A 21949-nucleotide genomic window follows, 5' to 3' on the forward strand; every position below is an offset into this window, starting at 1 on the left:
CATGGTACAATAAAAACAGGTAGAAGCCAAATTGACATCAAACCTACAAAAGTCAAAGTTTTCGGGAGAGTAAAAATAAAAATGAGCGTGTGTAAGGAAAAATAAAAAATTCCATTTCACTGGTTGACGTTTTTAAGTAAATTTGAAGTTTAATTTTATTTATTTATTTTCTTTAGTTAAAATTTGTTAATTTGTTTGTTGTTTTCTGTCTTTGATTTATGAGTTGCAGTGTTGTTGGAGGGACTTTCCGGCATAAGGGTCATAGGAACAGCACTTGGCATCAAACGTACCTTTCCTGTACCTCCCGGTGCATTTATGAAATCTGCTGCTTTAAAATGTTTAACGCACAGCAAGGCATTTCGCTGCAGCTCTACCCCACAGCTGCTTTCCCAACGCTTCTTACGCTAAGGACATTGAGGCACGTTAAAAAATTAGTGGCCTCTGATTTATATTTAACACCACATAAAAACAAGGCTTCAGGTGCTGCATTTTTAACACATACACTAAGTATAAGCCGCACAACACTACAAAAATTCAAATGTTAATTAAAATTTGTTTTTAACGAATATTCAAAAAAAAATCCAAAATCAAACGACATGACATTTAAAGCGTAACGAAATATAGGAAATAAAAGAAAACCAAGTTGAAGTTTAAAGGTTTGGTTCTCATGAGAGCAATGTCATTTTGGCTTCTACCTGTATGTATGTGCCTTGATTTGAAAATATTTTTTTTTTGTGGCTGGTAGCTTGATTTTGATAGAGATGTCATAATGCCAGCAAAAGTCAAATGGCTAACATGGCGGCAAAAATCATTGAGTGAAACTACCTTCTACTACAGAGTAGTAGAAATATAATGTCATCGTCACATAGTGACCTCAAATGACAGTAAAAACTTAGCTATAAAATTTAAACGCAGATCAAATATGTAGCCCATGACCCAATAGTGTGTATAGACCACATTATCGCTTTTAGGAACACCATAAGAATTTGAAAGAAGTTTTCCAGAGGTAGCTGGTGCTGGTGTGAAGCTAAGTCCTATAGAAAATAATACAAACGGCAATGACGCAAAATTTGCTTTATTTCACTTTTAAAAGGGAAATAATACCAAAATCTGAGTTTTGCTTTGTTTCCAACAAAGGTTGGAAATTAAACAAATTTTGCCTTATTCCCCATTAGGCTGGGCCGATTTTATATGGGGGAAAATAAAAGTCATTTGACGGTATTGTAATAGTAATATTATGTTTTCTTAGGTCTAAGCCAATTGTTATTGGCCACGAAAGATTAATTTAAAACTTATCTTTAGCCCGCGCAGTTGATTCAAAATGTAAGAATTTCGAAAAAAAAACTTTGGCTCGTAATATCTACGGAATGCGTTAACTGTTATAAACAAGGCGATATATCAAATTAAAGGTTATTAAATTTAACACCTCACGTTCATATATCATTTTTTAGTAAGACTACAAGGTTTTAAGTTATTAAAATAAAACTTACAAAAACGATAATTGTCCCTTATGAATTTTCAATTCATATAAAAAAGTGAGACGAGATTTATTTCAAATGTTTTTATGCTTTCGGATGTTTATATAAAATTGAAAAGACCATGGATTTGGTCACCCCGATTTGGTCAGTTTTGAAAATCGTGGTGAATGAAGTCAAACATGCATAGTCCAAGATTAGGAATCGTTTTATAAGTTAATAATAATTTCTACCACATTAGTATTTACATACATTAACAAAATACAATTGGTCCATTTATGCAGTTTTGAAAATTGGAGGGGAATGGTTTCATTAGTCACAGAGAGTAAATTTATCGCGTTTTCTAAATTTTCCGTTATATTAAAGTAGAGGACGTGGAAAAAGTGTTTAAATGTAAATATTTTAGTTAATTTCATTATGTGAAAAAGTGACTGTAGGTTAATGCAATAGTCTTTAACATACCCTGGGAAATCCTTTTGAGGACTCTCCAATTGGACGATATTGCTTTGCATTCAGCTTGAACAAAAAAGGCACTCCCTGGCACACTTTTTATAACACACTTTTGAATAGAAATGTTTGCAGAAAACAACTGGAGATTCACCTAAGTTTTTCGGTATAACTTTAGTAAATATTAAATTGAAGGCGGGACTTACTGTTACTGATTTGTGGTAATATTGTTTGAAAATCGTTCACATTATAAAAAAAAAATATTTAAAAATATAAAAAATGTTGAACCAAACTTCCTATATTTGCAATTCTTATATTGTATGCATAAACATATTGTTACGGTCATGCAAGTTCTTAAAGTTATTGTTGAGTGACTGCAACTCTGTGCCTCCCTTTCGGACGCTTCCCATTTGATTGACGGAGCTTTCTTTTCTTTGACGACAACGGAGCCATCGAGAGGTCAGGAATTTTATCTCTCTGCATCCACTTCAGGAATCGACATTTTTATTGGGAAAAACGGTTGTAGAGCAGCTAGAGCATTCAGAAAACATTTCAGTCTGTTTATTATAAGTGTATCTCGTGGGAAAGGTTTAAACGCAGACAGTTTCGGCAAGTGATAGGTAAGTGAAACTATGAGCGTGAATATGACCAGAAGGGGGATTTAACATGTGACAAATTTATCTAGGATAGGCGTCCACTTCTTCTACGGAGGCAGGGAAACGTGCGCGATAGGCACAAAGCTACTATTCGATTTACTGGCGGGTTCCCCGTCCATCATTTGTGGGAGGCCAGCATCGGCGCCCAAGTTCTATATAGTCAGCGGGTCAAAAGGCGAACACGATCGCTCCACGGGAACGCGAAAGAATCGGCAGCATCGTTGAAGCCACTTTCAGAACCAATTCCTTTGGCAGCTCTACGTGAAAGATTCTTGGTTATACAAAAATTTTCGACATAACCGCAAGCGAAAGGGACATAAAGAAATTGAACGAGAATAAGCGTGGTGTGTTGCCAGAGATACGGCTATCGCCCTGCCAGCCGTCCCAGGTTTTTTAGTTTTAAGACACATTTATTTGCGTTGGTTACAAGTAAGCATATGAGCAGGCCTAAGTAGCGAGTTTTACCTGGTGTTAATCGCTAGAGGCCGGGTAATCGCTAGTAGTAAGCAGTTAGGTATACACATTTTCTTTTGACTTAAAGCCCATCCATAAGGGTGGAGTGGTTAAAGCCCCTTCAAGCTTGGCCAGATAAATTAATGTTAATTGGCACCTGTAATCGCGGGATCTCATATGTATTGATTTAGATTTATTTTTGTAATCTGCAACTTATGGTGAAAGGAAAAACAGGGGTGAGCGATGGCATATTCCAAGCGTAATTTAGTTCTCTTGTGCAAGACGTCTCGCTAGGGTGATAGGTGCGCGTGTTGGTGGGTCGATTTGACCGAAATCGCAACGCTTTACCTATCTTTCCACGCTCTATTTAGTTAGCCCTATGTTTCTTAAAGTTTTAATTCTATTGGTTGGTCTTCAACAAAAGTGACGTGAGATCTTGTGAATTGGCCATACTAGCGTTAATTCTTTGATCTTCGTATTATTTTTTTTGTTGTTACGTTAAAGTAGAAAGATCATGACTTTAAATCACTGTACATGATTATGCATATCGGAGGGTGGTGAGGCCGCTTGAACAGGCCCGGGTAGTTTTAAGTAGCTCGTAAGTTCTTAGTTTGTAAGAGACACCAGAGATATGGATAGACCAACGTGAATTATTAGCTCTGAAAGGTGTGAATAAATCATCATGAATTGTTAAAGGTGAACATAATGTGCCATTGATTTTTCCAGATGCGAGAGGGACGGACGATACACGGGAGGGTGAAATGGGGTAGGGGTTGTGAAGAGGACTCATTGAGGGTTGGGGTCGACGATAATTGGCCGTAGTCGACCATGGCAGGGTGGGTTTAGGAAGGTCAGCCAGATAACACCACTGGCATACCGGCAGCACTTTGGAGGTGCAGAAACGGACAGACTGGGGAGGGAGGGGTAAGGACGGGGCGGGAGCGTGACATCTGGTGCGGACGGCATGCGTAACGGATCACAAGAACCACCCCATAGTCCGGCGAGCTAGCTCGTGCTTAAATGCAAGAATACCCGTGTGATTCTGGGCATGCATGATGAGGATGCGATGGCAGTCAACAGAGGCATTCGTTCGCGAAGACACATCATCCGACGACCCGTACGTAACAATATGTAAACTAATTAGTGTTTTTAGAAGTTGCGCCAGCTCAGTGTTTCCATACTCATTTTCATAAACAAAATTTTTCCACGGTGATGGAAAATAATGGCTTTTCTATTGAAATTGTTCCTAAATTTGCAAAAATTGGCAACCTATAGCTAATATTAAAAACAGATGAGAATATTTGGAACCAGCGACCTAAATACAACCCAGAAATATGAATGCTGTTCATTACGTCTTTTGACTAAAGACCAGTGCAATTATCAACAAAACAATTACAATTTGGTTGAAAAACAGATAAGTTTGAGATCAACGATAAGCTCAAGGGCTGCGAGAAATGATATTTGACTTTATCTTTTGAGTTGACGGATTCATTATCTAATAATATGCACCAAATCTTTTTGCTGAGCCCAGAATTTTTAACAAGAATTGGTCTTATTCGACTAGTATGCTGTGTGTCACTTGGCGGCTCTTACAATTAAAATAAAAAACTAACATTTTGCTGGCTTGTTGTTGACTTCATGATACAATATAATTTCCTTATTACCAAGGGATTTGATAAATTTATACTATTAGTAACAAAAATAGTTTACTGACAGAAGGAAAAAGAACTTTGTGTATTCCAAAAATACAATTAAACAAAAAATTTTACATAATTCATATGAAGAAAGTAATATTCACAAAATATTTCTACTTATGAAACGCTTAACAAAATATAGGGCAAGCGTCTTTAATAACTGCTCGGAAATTTCGACATAGCGCCTTTGTACGAATTTTATCTGCATGCTCTTTAATATATTGAAAATATTGCTGGCAAACCTTAAAATGTTTGCATGGATCAAAGTTGCCGTTCCTGTTCGCAGCATATATGTATCTAGCACAGAGAATATTGTTTTGAGTTTTATCTCCAGTTGAAACTTCTGTATTATCATTACTTGGTTCACTAATATTTCCAGTTAGTAATAATAGATTGGCGCTTACACATATGGGTGTTTCCACCGGAAGGTCCACCACGACAAAAAAAGAAATAAACGTCTTATATCTAACGTATTTACGGGCCGATTTGTCTGCTTTTTAAAATATATACTGATATTTCGAAAAACCGTATTTATGGTCCGATTTGGTTCGAATTCGGCGTATGTAGTTGAAACATAATAAGTCATATATTTCCAACAAATTCACCCTGAATTGGCGCTGGAGTCAAAATATAAAGTATATTATACATAAAATACATGTTTCATTTGCGTTAAAACTTCATTTAAAAGCAATATTAACAAAAATATAATGATGGAAATTTAATGACGTTTCACACTTGGGGTTGTAAAAAAAAATTGAAACAAGTTGCATTAATTCAAAAAACTCTAAAAACAACTAAAATTGCTCCAAATCATATTAAAATAAGTTTCATGAAAATAGCCATCCACAATTCGCAGTGTTTTGCGATTTTGTAAGAAAAGAAAAAATCTACTTCCATTTTTTGTCACGTAACGACACTCCCTTTAAATGCTTATATTTCAGGACCACGTAGTTCGATTGTTTTCATTTTTCGGTTAAATATAGAGCTAATTATGTGCTATACAATGGCCCAAAAAAGTTAAAGAAAACAAATGGTATTCCTTGTTTGTATCACATTGAAACGTACGACTGTCACGTACGCAACGTATGGAAATACCCATATGTTAATGTTTGACCGAGCTTCTCCTCCGATTTGTGGCGTGCGACTTGGTGTTGGAACACAAAGGGGAGCGACCTACAGTTTTACGCCGACTCCGAACGGCGATTGCATTTTTATGAGAAGCTGTTTTTCATGGCAGAAATATACTCGGAGGTTTGCCATTGCCTGCCGAGGTACGACATCGAAGGCGGCGCGTTACATGTAACTGGGTATGTATGTGCACTATTTTGCTTTATTACTCAGTTGTAAAGCTTAAAAGTTGGTCTTATTGCTCAACGAGAATTGAAATAAAGCAAATTTTTTGTTATTTCTCATTCAATTGGGAAATAACACGAATTTGCGTTATTGCCGTTTGTGTTATTTTACCCCCGCTTAAAGTCGATATCAGGCTGTATGCATAGGGTATGGGAAAGTTAAGATGGCCAGTGCTCCCGCAATTTAATAGTAGTTCCGAGGGTAAGAGTTCCGGACGTTCTCTAGGAATTCCACAATGGTCCCAGTGGACGGCACCTGGGAATAACGAAGACCCTGGAGAAGATCAAGCAGAGGATCTATTGGGTTGGTTGTCGGCAATAGGTTGCAGAGTGGATTTCTAACTGTGCGGAGTGTATTGCAGCTAAAGGGCCGAAATCCAGANCGAGAATTGAAATAAAGCAAATTTTTTGTTATTTCTCATTCAATTGGGAAATAACACGAATTTGCGTTATTGCCGTTTGTGTTATTTTACCCCCGCTTAAAGTCGATATCAGGCTGTATGCATAGGGTATGGGAAAGTTAAGATGGCCAGTGCTCCCGCAATTTAATAGTAGTTCCGAGGGTAAGAGTTCCGGACGTTCTCTAGGAATTCCACAATGGTCCCAGTGGACGGCACCTGGGAATAACGAAGACCCTGGAGAAGATCAAGCAGAGGTTCTATTGGGTTGGTTGTCGGCAATAGGTTGCAGAGTGGATTTCTAACTGTGCGGAGTGTATTGCAGCTAAAGGGCCGAAATCCAGAAGTCATGGCCAGATGAAGCAGTATAACTCAGGTGCACCATTCGGGCGGATTGCCATGGATGTTGCCGGCCATTTCCTATGAGCGCACTGGAAAACAAATATGTCCTTGTAGTTATGGACTACTTTAGCAAATGGCCGGAGGCATACCCGATTCCAAACCAGGAAGCTAAAACAGTAGCGGAGGAATTCACCTAGAATTGGATTGTGAGATACGGCGTACCTATAGAGATGCACACTGACCAGGGAAGAAATTTTGAATCATCGGTGTTCCNGAATTTTATTGTGAGATACGGCGTACCTATAGAGATGCACACTGACCAGGGAAGAAATTTTGAATCATCGGTGTTCCAGGCCAGGTACTGGGCATGGCATGATGGAATGGTTCAACCGGACGCTGGAAGAGCATTTGAGGAATGTCGTGGATAATTATCAGAAAGATTGGGATGTTCCTGATGGGATACCGGTCAGGAGTGCATGAAACGACGGGTAAAACTCCTGCGAAGATAATCTTGCGCAGTGAACTCCGTTTGCCTAGTGACTTGAAGTTTGGAGTAAGTGGTGATGCGAGAAGGATTGGGAAAGAGACGTCCAACATTCTGGAGGAAGAGCTGAGAGAGATACATGCACTGGTGAGACAGCCTACGCAAATTATGAGTGACAACATGAAAGCCAGGTATGATAAGGCGATGAATTCCGAGGGTTTCCAAGGAGGAGATTTAGTGTTGCTGTACAATCCGCAACTAAAGAAAGTTTGTCTCCAAAACTACAATGCAACTGGGAAGGTCCGTATAAGGTCGTCAAATGGCTGAATGACGTAATGTATCGAATCCAGACCGTTGGGAGACCGCAAACCAAGATGAAGGTGGTGTAATGGCACCACACGCGATGTGGTAACAGCTTATATGGCAACACTTATGTTGCCCAAAATAATAAAATTACATCGCGTGTGTTGTCAACACTGGCGAGCTTACGATCCACATTCGTTTCTAGAAGGTGTATCGTAGGCTGGCTTCAAGAAAGCATGTCATTCCCTACTCGACTTTTAAATTTACCGGTTCGCCAAAAATTATAAACTCAAATTAAATTAAATAAAAAGTAAATCTATATAAAGGTAGTGTCAGTGTGTGTTATTAAACTTTGAAATTATTTTATTAGCGCGGCCGTGTAAATAAATTAACAGCATCCAGCAGACGCAGTGTGTGAGTGTGCCCGAAGCCCAGGCACAAGCAGAGTTCCAGTTCTTTTGTGCATCCAGCGGGGCATTGCTGGTACGTGGGTGAGCTAAATCTTTTTAGAACTTTGTGGGTGCTACGCCCCATGTACTGGCGACCGTGCAAGGAGCTGTGGTGACCGGGCAAAGATGAAAACTGCCTAAAACACCAATAATTGTGGTAAGTGGTCGTGGTTTGCACGGGACGCCGTAAAATCTTAGTCCCTCGGTTCGTGGTCGTGGTTCCAGGGGAGCAGCCATAATTTTTGTACAGCCACGCCATCGGCTAGGCGGCAAAACGCGTATATGTATGTAGCGGTATGTATGTACATATAATATGTAGCGATACTTAAGTACATATAAAATCACGCCACCACCACCAACTGTACATATAGATACATACGCATCATTAACGGCAACCAACGCCATCGCATACATAAGTACAACATTACAACGGAAAATTTTACAATAAAAACCACATTTTGTACATCGAGAACCACGCCACAATTTACATATAACGGCAAGCTAGAGCACAGCTACAGCAAACCACGCCACGACTTATATATATATACGTGCCTAACGGACATCAGGTCAACAACGCAACGAACATCGCAAACACCAACTAAATCCACTATAAAGTACAGTGCTATTTAACTGACTTGACAACAACGGAAGACAGCGGCGTGGGAGAAGAGACTTTAAATGGCATCATGTTACCAGAGGGCAGTACAACAACAACATCAGCGATGCAGTGAAGCCGGTGCGAGGAAGGCACATTAATTTTAAGTTTTTATATTTTTTCTTAGGCCGTTTATTAATTCTCAGGGGACATACCCTGTATGAAATATCCTCATTATTGAGACTTTTGCCGCATTGAATTTTTCATCTTTAATTTTTCAATTTATAAAAATTGTCAAATCGGCCCTGTGGGGAAAAAAGTGAATTTTCAAATAAAAATAAAAAAAAAAGTTAATGAATTTTCAAAAAATTTGAGCTACATATAAGTATGCCTACACATTAGGACCTAAAGCGGGGAAAAAAAATTTGAATTTATGATTGACACATGCATATACATATATATATGTACTCTCATTTGATTAACAAAAAAAAGTGAAATTTTCGAATATACAATTGAAACATGTACATACATATATGTACTTCTATTTCTCAATTTTTCTAACACTAAGTGCTTCCTTTGATTAACAATATAAAATACAAATTTTTCCAAATTGAATTCATATAATTGAAGTGAAATTTCTACAGTTATGTAGGTACATAAGTACATATATACTTCTATTACTCCATTTTTCTAGCATTAAGTGATTTATCTGATTAACAAAAAACAAACTTTTGAAATTGAATTTACAAAAGCAAACTAAAGTTTCGCAGTTATGCACATATGTACGTACATATATATGTATATGTACACCAATTTACCATTAAGGTACGTCATTCGATTACATAGAAATTCAAAGCCTTCGACAAAATTTTAAATCCAAATAGAGCCTATAAAAAAAACAAAAAAAATTAAATTTAAACGAATATTTCCAAAAAATAAGGGAAAACAACAAGTTTTCAAAGAAATGAATTTTTAAAAAATATATAAAAAACTAAAATTTTCAAGTATCCACCTAGATATAAGTGACGCTTCTCAACAACATTAAACATTACTAGCTTTAAGTGATTCAATACACTTTTAATTTTCAACAATATTAACTATTACTAGATTTACGTGACCCAATACAATTTTTCTGGCATTTTTCGGTTACATTTATTTAATTGATTTACCCTTTTCCATAATACAACTTCCTGGAAGTATGTGTACCAAAATTTAAATATTCGATAATTCTTTTGAAATACATTATAAAAACATTAAAGAAAAAAGCTAACTTAATTTGCATGTGAATTTGCACGATAAAAACCTACTCCTGTTGCATGTGAAATCCTCCCTGCTTCTTTGCATGAAAATTTCAGCGGATTGTGGACTATAAGGACATAACTCAATACAGTTTGTAAACTTTACTTTTCATTTTTTTAAACTCGGTGAACAGCAGTTAGCAGAAGTAATTTTTCTTGCATTTTATTAAACTTAACGTGTTATGACCAAATTTGACGAAGAATTTAAAGAAAATTATTCAGAATTTTTAAAAGTTACGAAGCGAATTTTGCAAAATTGTCCTCTTTCGACAAATGCAACCAAACTTAACGAGTATAGAGATTCACTTATAAGTTCGTACAATAAAGTTCTATTATACGTCAAGGGTCATAGCGAATCGTGTGAGTTTGGTGAAGTACAGGTAAAGTTAACACGTTGCAAGGATCTTTTAAGCAAGTGTTTTATAAAATTGAATTCTCAGATTAAAACTCCAATAGAGCCTCTAGCATTAATTTGCAAAACAGATTTAGCTAACTCTGATAGTGAAGAAGAGTACTGCGACGCAAAATCACAAGCTTCAGTGAGTTTTGCTATTAAAAGAAGCGCTTCGCTTCCAAGCATAAAAGATTCGCTAAGTGTGCTAGAGATTTCAGCAAGTGCAACTAGTTCACCTAATTTTTCAATTTATACCAAAGTTTTGACAGAAATGGCCACAGCAGAGCAAAATAAGTCTTTTATAAGCCTTTGTGCTTCGATTATTAGAGAAAATTATGGTGGGGATCCGTTAGCGCTCGAGTCGTTTTTAGATAAGATTAGTCTGATTGAGGACTTAGCTGAAGAAAATTTGCCAGTACATTAATCGCATTCTTGAAATCAAAATTAGAGGGCAAAGCCCGCGAAGCCATACCTACACAAATAAATTTTGTTAGTGACATAAAATCTGCTCTACGCAATAGAATCAAACCTGACAAATCGAAAGTTGTGGCAGGGAAAATAGCGGCGTTACACGTTACAGCGATTATTCAGACTTTGCCAAACGCGTTGAAGAATTATCCGATTCACTTGAGCGGTCGTTAATTATAGAAGGAATGACTCAGGAAAAGGCTCACGAAATGGCGATTGAGCAAACTGTTAACGTGTGTCGTCTAAACGCCAGGTCTGACTTAGTAAAATCAATTTTAGCTTCAACAAAATTTTGTTGTAGTTGCAAAACTAATTGTAGAGCAGAATAATGAGGTGAAGGAGCGTCAGGTTTTAACTTTTCGATCGCGTGGTATCAACACGTCTAGAAATTCACGCGGTGGTTATCGTGGGACTAACCCAACTCGCAACTTTACTGGTTATAGGAATAACAGGTCTTTTTCTTCTAATAATAATAACTTCAACAGTTATAGCAGTCAACGATATCGATCCGCTAACGGAGACCGCTATCATAATAACAACAATGGTTCACGGGTTAATTCCAACAACAACACCAATAGGAACAATAATGCACGAACAGCAAACGGTAGGAGTAGGAATGCAAATGTCCGTGCTTTAAACGCTCATGCCCCTCAGGAGCGAACACTGGGGGAACAGGATTTAAACAACTAAAAGATTTTTCTATAGCAAGCATTTACTGCTTTAACCTAAACTATTCAGATTTTATCCAATTACAAGTTTCGGGGTCTAATAAGTTATGTACATTTTTGGTCGACACACAAGCTGACATTTCTTTAATAAAAATTTCAAGTTTTTGCAAAAATTTTCCAATCGATACGAATGAGATTATACGCATAACGGGCGTTACTTCTAATACTGTTGCTACTCTGGGTAAAATAACAACAAATTTGACTTTTTCGGACTTTTTTATAAAACATATGCTACATATGGTTAACGACGACTTTAATATTCCAGCAGACGGCATATTGGGTTAAGACTTTTTAAAATTCAATAAAAGCGTTATCAGCTACGCAAGCAATTGCATTTCCTTCTGGGTAGGTAAACAAAAAGGCGCGATTCCGATTCTTCACGGAACTGAAAGCGACAAATGCATAATTCCACCCAGATGCGAAGTTTTCAGACTTTTCAATTTAGGAAGCTCACCAGAACCACTTTTTGTGCAAACACAAGAAATCGATAGCGGTGTATTCACAGCACGATGCATAATTAGTACAAGCAACCCAATCGTCAAAATCATAAATACCACAAACGAAATAAAATACGTAAAGAACTGTAACATTCGGACTGAAAAACTCTCTAATTTTAACGTTTACTCCATTAATAAGACAAGAAACGATGACAACCGGACAAAAGAACTGATTAACGGTTTGAAAAAACAAATTCCTAGTTACGCTGAAAGCAAACTACTTAACTTGTGCGTAGATTACGCAGACATATTTGCACTTCCCGATGACAAAATGACGTTAAATAACTTTTACGAACAAAAACTACGTTTGACAGACAATAACCCAGTTTACGTTAAAAATTACCGATTACCATATTCCCAGCGTGAAGAAATAAATCGCCAAGTTAATAAGTTATTAGAAAATGAATTAACTGAAGAAAGTTATTCGAATTATAATAGTCATTTAATTGTCGTTCCAAAAAAAGATACTAATGGCAAAAAAAGCATACCGTATGTGCGTAGACTTCCGTGCTGTTAACAAAAAATTGATTGCCGATAAGTTCCCTCTTGCGCGAGTAGACGACATTCTAGATAACCTTGGACGGGCGAAATATTTCTCAACCTTAGACCCTTTTTCAGGGTTTCATCAAAACCCTTTACATACTGATTCACGTGACGTTACCTCCTTCAGTGCGGACCGAGGAGCTTTTAGATGGAAAGTATTACCATTTGGGTTAAATGTAGCACCAAATTCATTTTCGCGTATGATGACAATTGCTTTTTCCGGTATTCCGCCTAATGTGGCATTCCTTTACGTTGGCGATATAATCGTTATTGGGTGTAGTGAAGCCCATCACATTAAAAATTTAGCGAAAGTTTTTGACACTTGTCGAAACTTCAACGTAAAATTCAACCCTAATAAATGCAATTTTCTTCGGCCGGAAGTTACATTCCTAGGCCATAAATGTTCAGCCAAAGGTCTGTTGCCAGACGACACCAAAATAAACGCTGTTAAAAAATATACAAAGCCGACTGATAAAGATGCGGTTCGACGTTTCGTCGCGTTAGCTAATTATTACAAGCGGTTTATACCAAATTTTGCATCTCTGGCAGCGCCTTTAAATAAATTAGGCAGGAAAAAAGTTGAGTTTACTTGGGACAGCGCATGCGATAAAGCTTTTGAATCGTTAAAATCAGCGTTAATTTCCCCAAAATTGCTACAATACCCAGACTTCACAAAACAAATTATTATTACTGTCGATGCCTCGAAAGTTGGGTGCGGTGCTATATTAAGCCAAAACAATGGCGGAAATGATTTGCCGATATGTTTCGCGTCAAAATCTTTCAATAAAGCAGAACAGAATAAACCGATAATCGAACTTGAACTTTTAGCTTTATATTTTGCGATCAAGCAGTTTCGACCGTATGTTTACGGCACTCACTTTACGGTGAAATCTGACCATCGGCCCTTAGTTTATCTCTTTAACATGAAGGACCCATCGTCAAAGCTTGCTAGAATACGCTTAGAACTGTCAGAATACGACTTTACAATTGAATATATAAAAGGAAAATCGAATGTAGGAGCGGACGCATTGTCACGGATTACAATGGACGAAATAAAAGACTCAACTAAACAAGTACTAGCGGTAAAAACAAGATCAATGACGAATAAAACACAATTAAAGTACGATAGTGAATGCAATGACAAAATTAAATTACAGGTTTAGGACAAATTTTCATATGATTTCTCAAATAAAATACCCCGGGTGAAAACAAATATAATATATGATAAAAATAATGAAATTTCAAATTTTCAAGTTTGTGCACATTTAAAAAACAAAAAACACGAGTTACCTAATTTTACGATTGTTAACGAAAAAACGAATTTCGACGAGTTACTTTCGCGACTTGAAGTCGAAGCCAACAGTCGTAATATTAATATTAGAATGGCCTAATTTATGATTTAGTTTTATTTATTTTTCAAATATTTTACAACTACAAACTTAAAAGACCGCGCAAATAAAATTTTAAAGAATTTACAAATTATATTGACAGATTCAGTCGAAACTGTGACCGACGACGAAACGAGACACCAACTTATGACAATATACCATAACGGTCCAATAAGTGGAGGACATTGTGGACTCAAAAGATTTTATATGCAAAAATCCGTACAAAATATTTTTGGAAAAACATGATCCGCGATATATCAAAATTTGTCAAGAATTGCGAGAAATGCTTACTAAACGAGCCAAAACCAAAGACAAAAGAAAACCTTGTTTTAACGCCAACACCTAACAAACCTTTTGAAATAGTGATAATTGATACAATAGGGCCTTTGCCTGAATCAACAAGCGGTAACAAGTTCGCTGTTACTATGATTTGTGATCTGACAAAGTATCTGGTAACCGTTGCTGTTCCAGATAAAAGCGCCGAAATGATCGCCTCTGCTATTTTTGAAAGTCACATACTAGTATACGGCATAATGAATTCAATCAGATCAGATTTAGGAACTGAATATAAAAATGAAATATTTTCAGAACTAACAAAACTCTTAAAGATTGATCATAACTTTTCGACAGCACACCATCACAAAACAGTAGGCACAATTGAGGGAAATCATCGCGTTTGCAATGAATACTTACGTGCATAGCTAAATGAGACTATTTCAGACTGGGACACTTATCTTAAGTATTTCACCTTTTTGCATAACACTACTCCAAATTCACCGACTTTACCGCAAGAATTGAAAAAGGAAAAAATGTATCCCATTTATAATGTTGAGAATTATGCAAAAGAGGTTAAGTACCGGATGCAAAAATCACATGCAATAGCCAAAGAATTAATTAACAAACATAAAATCCGCAACAAGGATTTATATGATAGACACTCTCGTCCAGTACATATTAAAGAAAACGATCTCGTTCTAGTACAAAAAGAACCCAGAATTAAACATGAAAATATATATCAGGATCCTCTCGTTGTAACTAAAGTAGATGGTATAAATATTACTATTTTCGATAAAGAAAAAGATAAAGTAAAAACAATCCACAAAAATAGAGTTCAAAAAGTTATTTGAAACTTTCATCTCAACCAACTATTATTTCAACATATAACAAAAACATGTATATGAATTTTTCAAGTCAAGCAAACAAACAAAAAAAATGTGTAAAATGAAATATTCACTAAATAGAAATTGTTCGCCAGATGCACACAATTCTTTAATTTATTTAAACGCAATATTATAAATATTAGAGAAAAATGCTTTAAATGTACTTACGTTTATTTATAAGAAACAAAATTGTAATAACTAAATTACAATACTTTAAACTACAAAAGAAAATGTTACTTAAGACTACAAAATTTTTTATGAACAAATATTGTACTATAAAATACTTTCAAATCAAGCATTAAAATGTATAGTTAAATATTTCTGAAAACAAAAAAAAAATTTATTCAATATAAGACTAATTTAATTTTTTTTTTTTTCAACTTCAAATTAGTTTGGCCTAATACTAATNATGAACAAATATTGTACTATAAAATACTTTCAAATCAAGCATTAAAATGTATAGTTAAATATTTCTGAAAACAAAAAAAAATTTATTCAATATAAGACTAATTTAATTTTTTTTTTTCAACTTCAAATTAGTTTGGCCTAATACTAATTACGATTAAGTAATTTTATATAATGTATATTTAGTTAGTATGTCATGGAGTATGCATTTCCAAATTGCTATGGACGAACGAATAAAAGGGGGGAAAGAAAATTAATATAACATTTTCGTTCCTCCAAAGCAATTTGACATACTATTTGGAAAGACGATTTTACAAGTCTGATCACCTTGTAAAGCTTCTTTTCCCATAGGCGGTTGGTGTAATGGCACCACACGCGATGTGGTAACATCTTATATGGCAACACTTATGTTGCCCAAAATAATAAAATTACATCGCGTGTGTTGTCAACACTGGCGAGCTTACGATCCACATTCGTTTCTAGAAGGTGTATCGTAGGCTGGCTTCAAGAAAGCATGTCATTCGCTACTCGAATTTTAAATTTACCGGTTCGCCGAAAAATTATAAACTCAAATTAAATTAAATAAAAAGTAAATCTATTTAAAGGTAGTGTACGTGTGTGTTATTAAACTTTGCAATTATTTTATTAGCGCGGCCGTGTAAATAAATTAACAGCATCCAGCAGACGCAGTGTGTGAGTGTGCCCGAAGCCCAGGCGCAAGCAGAGTTCCAGTTCTTTTGTTCATCCAGCGGGGCATTGCTGGTACGTGGGTGAGCTAAATCTTTTTAGAACTTTGTGGGTGCTACGCCCCACGTACTAGCGACATTAGAGTGGTAAACTTGGAAAGGTTTGCGGCGTTTGGAACAGCTAGTGTGTCTGATAGGGACGATCAGACTTAGATGGAGGGCAGTGTGGCGAATACTGCGGCAACGCGAAGCGAACAAGAAAATGGTAGAATATCTGAGAGCAAGAAACGGCAAGTGGGAGAATAGTGCGAACAGCGAGCCATGAATGCGAAGCAGTGCGAGTATATAAATGTGTGGCTACAGCGCACAATAAGTTTAGTTGCAAATCGGCAAGCTACAAGTTCAGTGTGAAACAGAGATCAATTGTGTTAGCAAGTTTTTGTAAAGCGTTGTAATTTCTTTAACGAGTATTGTAAAATGTTGTTATTGCATTAGCGAGTATTGCGAAGTGTTTGTTGTACAACAATGTTAATTGTACTGCAATTTGGAAATCTTGAGCGTTCATTTAAGAATGCAGCGATAAGAACCGAAGGGAAATCCCTCAAGTATTCAAGGATTATCGTAGCAAGACGTTAATTAAAGGCTTTTTTTGATTATCCTTAAAGGTTTATATGAATGGCTAGCAAACCGCAGAAGTGTAAATAATATTTCGGTATTTTTAGTAAACTGTTAGTTGGTACTCGTTACTTTTATCAACTGTGAAAGTCCTTTAAGCTTACTTTTGTTAGTCTGGTAAACTATGTCTATCAGCAGTTGGTTCGTAGCTTATTTCCTATAAAAAAAAAAATTATTGTAACAGAAAATTAAATTAATTTTGTGTTATGCCTTTCGGCAGCGATGGATTATAAATTTAATAAACATCGAACAGCTGATCAGTTTACCGACTATCATACAAATTATCAAGCTCGGTATGAAGACCCCTAATATTATTTGGTATTTTAATTTGTGCAGCTTAAAAACTCATAAATTTAATAAAATCTCGTCTTAATGATGAAAAAAAAATGGTAGTTTGGAAACTGATTTGGTAGGATACCTAATTTGGTAACTAAATATAGCTCAAGTGGCAACACTGGTCGTGAGCTGGGTATCAAATTGTATTTTGTCTAATTCTTAGCTTATAGTCAAACCTTAATAGAATATTGTTGTTTATATGAAAAGTAGCTTTCATGTTGATTAACAGGTGATAGCCGAGGATTTTCATGGGTGTGTTCATAAATGCATCAAGCCAAAGCATCAGTATATTTAATTTCTCAACTATAAGTCATTCAAAAATAACAGCTCATATGAAAGCGATATTTTGCACATACGTATGTATGTAGGTTATGAATACATAGTACAAAATGGGTATAGTAATAATTTTTTCCCGTTTCCCAAATTTCCTAACATTATAAAAATCTTCAATACATTCTGTACAAAAAGGAATAAAAGGACGAATTTTACCACAACAGGCGTCCGAAATAGCATAAGACTATATCATTCACGCTCTTCAAAAGTGACTCAATTCAAGATTTGTAATTTTTGAAATTATCAACTAAAAAGTATCCACAGATCTCTTATTTGCCTTTCAGCGAAATTTGGAGTAAAATTTTGTTATAGTTTGTGGAAAAGATTATTTTAACATATTTACCATTATTAGAAGGTTTCAGAAGAAAATATGACAGCATCGACATTTCTGGTGGCACGAACTGTTCCCGATAAGTGGGCTTATCTTCCTTCATGTTTGATGATGTATTATTTTGGCTAAATGTACCCAGAAGTTTCATATTAAGTTTAACACGTTGTTTCGTAATTGAAGTCACTGTATTCCAGACCCCGCTATCATCTGGTCTTTCTGCTGAAGAGTTTATCTGTGATTGATTTGAAGTCATAGTTTCGTTACGCAAAGTTGCTTTTCGTAATAATTTCTTCATTCCGCCTCCAAATATTGTTGACCAAGTTTCGGTAGCAAATTTTTGACCAACAAGTCTGTACAACAAACGGCAATCACAAGTGGCCATTGCATAAATTAACAGCGACATATACGTTGCAACAAAAGATTCAAGTAGCAATACATTTAATTTTGGAATGTCTTCATCTTTCTCTCGTGCTAACAATGCTCTTAGGTTCGTAACGCCAGGCCATTTCGCCGGCGAAGTACAAATTACTGTTGGTTCATCAGACGAGAATTTTCTCCTCTTACAGTAAACATTCGTATTACCAATTAAATGAGAACATTCGAACAGAGAATTAAGTTTGGCGATATTTTCTATTCCCGGACTTTGAAATCCATTCAATGTTGTATTGTGATGAACAACGAAACTTTCCGAATCACATAATGATTGGTAAATACATGAAGATAGTGCAATCGATAAATCGCGAAGAATAAAGATTTCACAAAAGGAGTTTGATGTCACACCGGGTAATGGTGCGATTTTTATAATGGTCTGAAGCATATCAACTGTTTGCGACTAAAATAAAACAAGTAAGGCAGGTTTTAACTTAGTAAAACTTCGTAAATATATGCTCAAGATAATAAATTCAAATATTTGAAAATACCTGCAAATACTTAATGGGATCCGCACTGACAGTTTTATTTCCGGCCACACAAGCGCTTAATAACGGCAAAGTTGTTGGAAACGGAAGGGGACTTACAAGCTGTTGTTGAGTCTTTTCTTGTTGCAGTTCTTGCAATAGAAGAACCAATTCCATCCTCACCGAGGCAAGACCGCCCCCACTGGCTCCATGAAGTGAACAGTAACTCAACAAAGTCCTCAAGAGCGTCTCGTTAGCTATAAATAAAACAAGTAATTATTTTTACAACTGTTATTTTCAAATAATCGGAGATATATGCACATAATAATATATTGGCGCGTACACATATGTTACGGTAGTGTAGAAAAAGTTTTTAACCCACATGAAAACCATACCCAATATTGTTGCAGAATATCAAAAGTCAATGTTTCGGTAATCATCTCCGATCAAAATTAAAATCGTATCTTGGTAACTCTTCGAGAAAACTGTGATTTTAATAATAATAATAGTATATATATCACAGCGAACAGCAGTGCGCGCGAGTGACGAAAGCAGACACAGTAGCATGCTGAAATGACTCGCTTATATATACACGAGATTTGGAAGTTTTTATCCAGACGTCCAATCGACATGTTTGAGATATCGTTGGAAAGGTCTTGTAGAGTATGTCCAGAAAATGTATTCAAGCTTCATAAACGATTAGCCGGATTCTTAAAAATTAGGCTAAAGTGTTGCGAAACAAAAAACGTTTTTTGCTTGTGGCGGTTTAAGGGGGCATGTGGATACACCCAACATATTTAGTGTTATTCTATAGGCCAATACCTTTCAAACAATACCTTATATATTAGTTGGAAAGATAAGAAGGCAAATGTGTTTTGGTTCGTGTCTCCACTACGAGATGCTTTGGTATGTATGTGGCGTCTGTACGTACCTTCATTTAATTTTTTTCAAACTTTCAGGAATCAAAGTACAAAAAAAACTGAGAAGGTTTTGTTCCGGGATGTCTTGATTCGTATGCCTTTGTGAGCGTGGCTGCTGCCTGAAATTCGAAAAAAGGCAATTTTTTAAACGACCACAAAGGCGGCACTACTCAGTCCATGTCATTGATGTGGATATCAGTAGAAGGGTCTTCAAATAAGCTATCTAACGCCATCTTTTTTTTCATATTTCATATTTCATATTTATTTAAGAAATGAGGCTGTATCTATAAGACTTTGAGTCTTTTATAATACATCAACAATTTGTAAAATTCAATGTTTGTACAAAGTAAACTTAAAACTAACAATATATCAAATGGCAACAAAAAATATTGATATTTGTATTTTTAATTAAAATTAAAATTAAAATTAAGACTTAAAATTTAAGGCCAGATATAATAAAAGGTCAGGCATATAAATATAAATACGAACATACAAAATTTGGTTTAATAGTAGAAGTGACAGAGACAGAGAAATGATAACAATTTAATCGCAACCACATTCATTGTGCAGATTTAAAGTAATTATGCAATACCTTTCTGAAGTTACTCCGATTCAGCGCTGCTTTTACGGATTCAGGAACTGAGTTGCAGAGCCTTACAGCATTAATGAAGAACAGCCTAGCTGAAGACAAGTAGGAATATTTGGGGACAATCAGACTTTGATTTCTACTAGACCTTGTTGATTTTAATTTTTCAAAAAGGTATTTTGGAGTTTTGAATTCTATAAGCTTATACATAAATATACAATTTCTAGCGGCTAGGTATTCAAAAATGCTGCATCTTAGAATTTTGTTTTTCCACATAGAAACGTGGTCATATCTTTTGAGGCCGTAAACGTAACGTGTAACGTTATTAAACGCAACATCAATTTTGTGAAACGAAATAGAGTCAAACTTGCTATACACTAGCCCACAGTACGTGATCTGCGGCACTATAAGCTGAATAGCTAACTTTCTTCTTGTATCTAAGTGTGTAAACGACGCTGACATTCTTAATCTACGTAAAACAGCATACACGTTACTTACAACATTATTCACATGGCCAGAACAGCTCAACATAGAATTAACAACAAATCCTAAATTATTTATCTTGTCAGTCATGATCAGGACGCTATTACCAATAAACAGCGTGTGTTTATAAAATATAAATATATCATAACGTTATCGCCCGGAAACTAAAAATCGGGCTGCTGAAAATATACATTTCCGGCATTTTCTCAAAAACTGGTCAGTCCATTTTATTCTAAGTTTCCACAAATCTAGATCAAAACCTTAGCTTTCATCTGGAATACAGTTTATATCTGGGAAAACTCTTGTTGTGGAGATATTGCGATTCAAATTGAAAAAATGTCACTCTGTCAAATGGTTAAAAATTAACATATCCGTCTAATTTGGTTATTTTAAGATATAAAAATAACTTACCCATTTCCCCGAAAAAAATTGCCCATTCCCCGAATGCCACTTAAACCGAAATTCCCTGAAAATCGGGGAATTTTCCGCGAGTTGACAAGTTGAAGGATGCAGCTGTGCTAATCACTTCGTAAATGTCTTGGAAACCACAATTTGTGTGTATTTTAGAGCACTTAACCTACCTGGGAAGACGCGTACAATATTACCTATAGTTGTACATAAATATGTATGTATGAATGCATTTAGTTCACCCAATGTGCCGCTACTACTTACATACATATGTATAAATTGCCACTGAGCAAAACTACTTGAGAAAAAGCATTAGCTTAGTAGCACGAGTGCAACATCGTACACGTGATAGAAGTAAAACTTCTTAAAAAGAGCACATGTGTGCGCCCCATACCCGGTAGAAATCTTAACAAAAATAAACTACGAGACTATCAGACGAATATAGTTGTTTATTGTATCCAAAGTTGGTACCAAGTTGATAAGTCTTTATCATTTCTTATATTTTTAATTTTTAATTTTTTCGAATACAAAGGATATGATCATTCTTTTTCGCTTTATTTCGTATTCGAAAAATTATGTGTTTCAATAGACACATCGATTTTAATACATAATTTAGATTTAGATAATATTTTTAGCAATTTATTTGAGAAAAATAAAACATTTGGATTATTGTTTGTATTTTGGTCTATTTTAAATTTGTTACTCCTAAATAATTGATATCAAATAAAACACCTCTTTGAGGTAAAATTTTCGAGTGACGAAAGCT

At 35.7% G+C, this 21949-nt stretch overlaps 1 protein-coding gene across 1 annotated transcript in view; it reads right to left on the reverse strand.

The window, feature by feature from the left end:
• LOC108371518 (dmX-like protein 2) overlaps positions 1-21949 on the reverse strand; it is a 335739-nt gene that overhangs the window by 241452 nt on the left and 72338 nt on the right. Inside the window, exons 2-3 of the mRNA XM_017627101.1 lie at positions 18811-19043; positions 17903-18722 (exon numbers count right to left, since the gene is read on the reverse strand). Coding sequence (XP_017482590.1) covers positions 17903-18722; positions 18811-19043 — 1053 coding nt within the window. The remainder of the gene's footprint in view (positions 1-17902; positions 18723-18810; positions 19044-21949) is intronic.

The sequence above is a fragment of the Rhagoletis zephyria genome, unplaced genomic scaffold (genome assembly GCF_001687245.7).
Source record: "Rhagoletis zephyria isolate East Lansing unplaced genomic scaffold, Rhagoletis_zephyria_1.1 Rzeph_scaffold_00069, whole genome shotgun sequence".
NCBI classification, from domain to species: Eukaryota; Metazoa; Arthropoda; class Insecta; order Diptera; family Tephritidae; genus Rhagoletis; species Rhagoletis zephyria.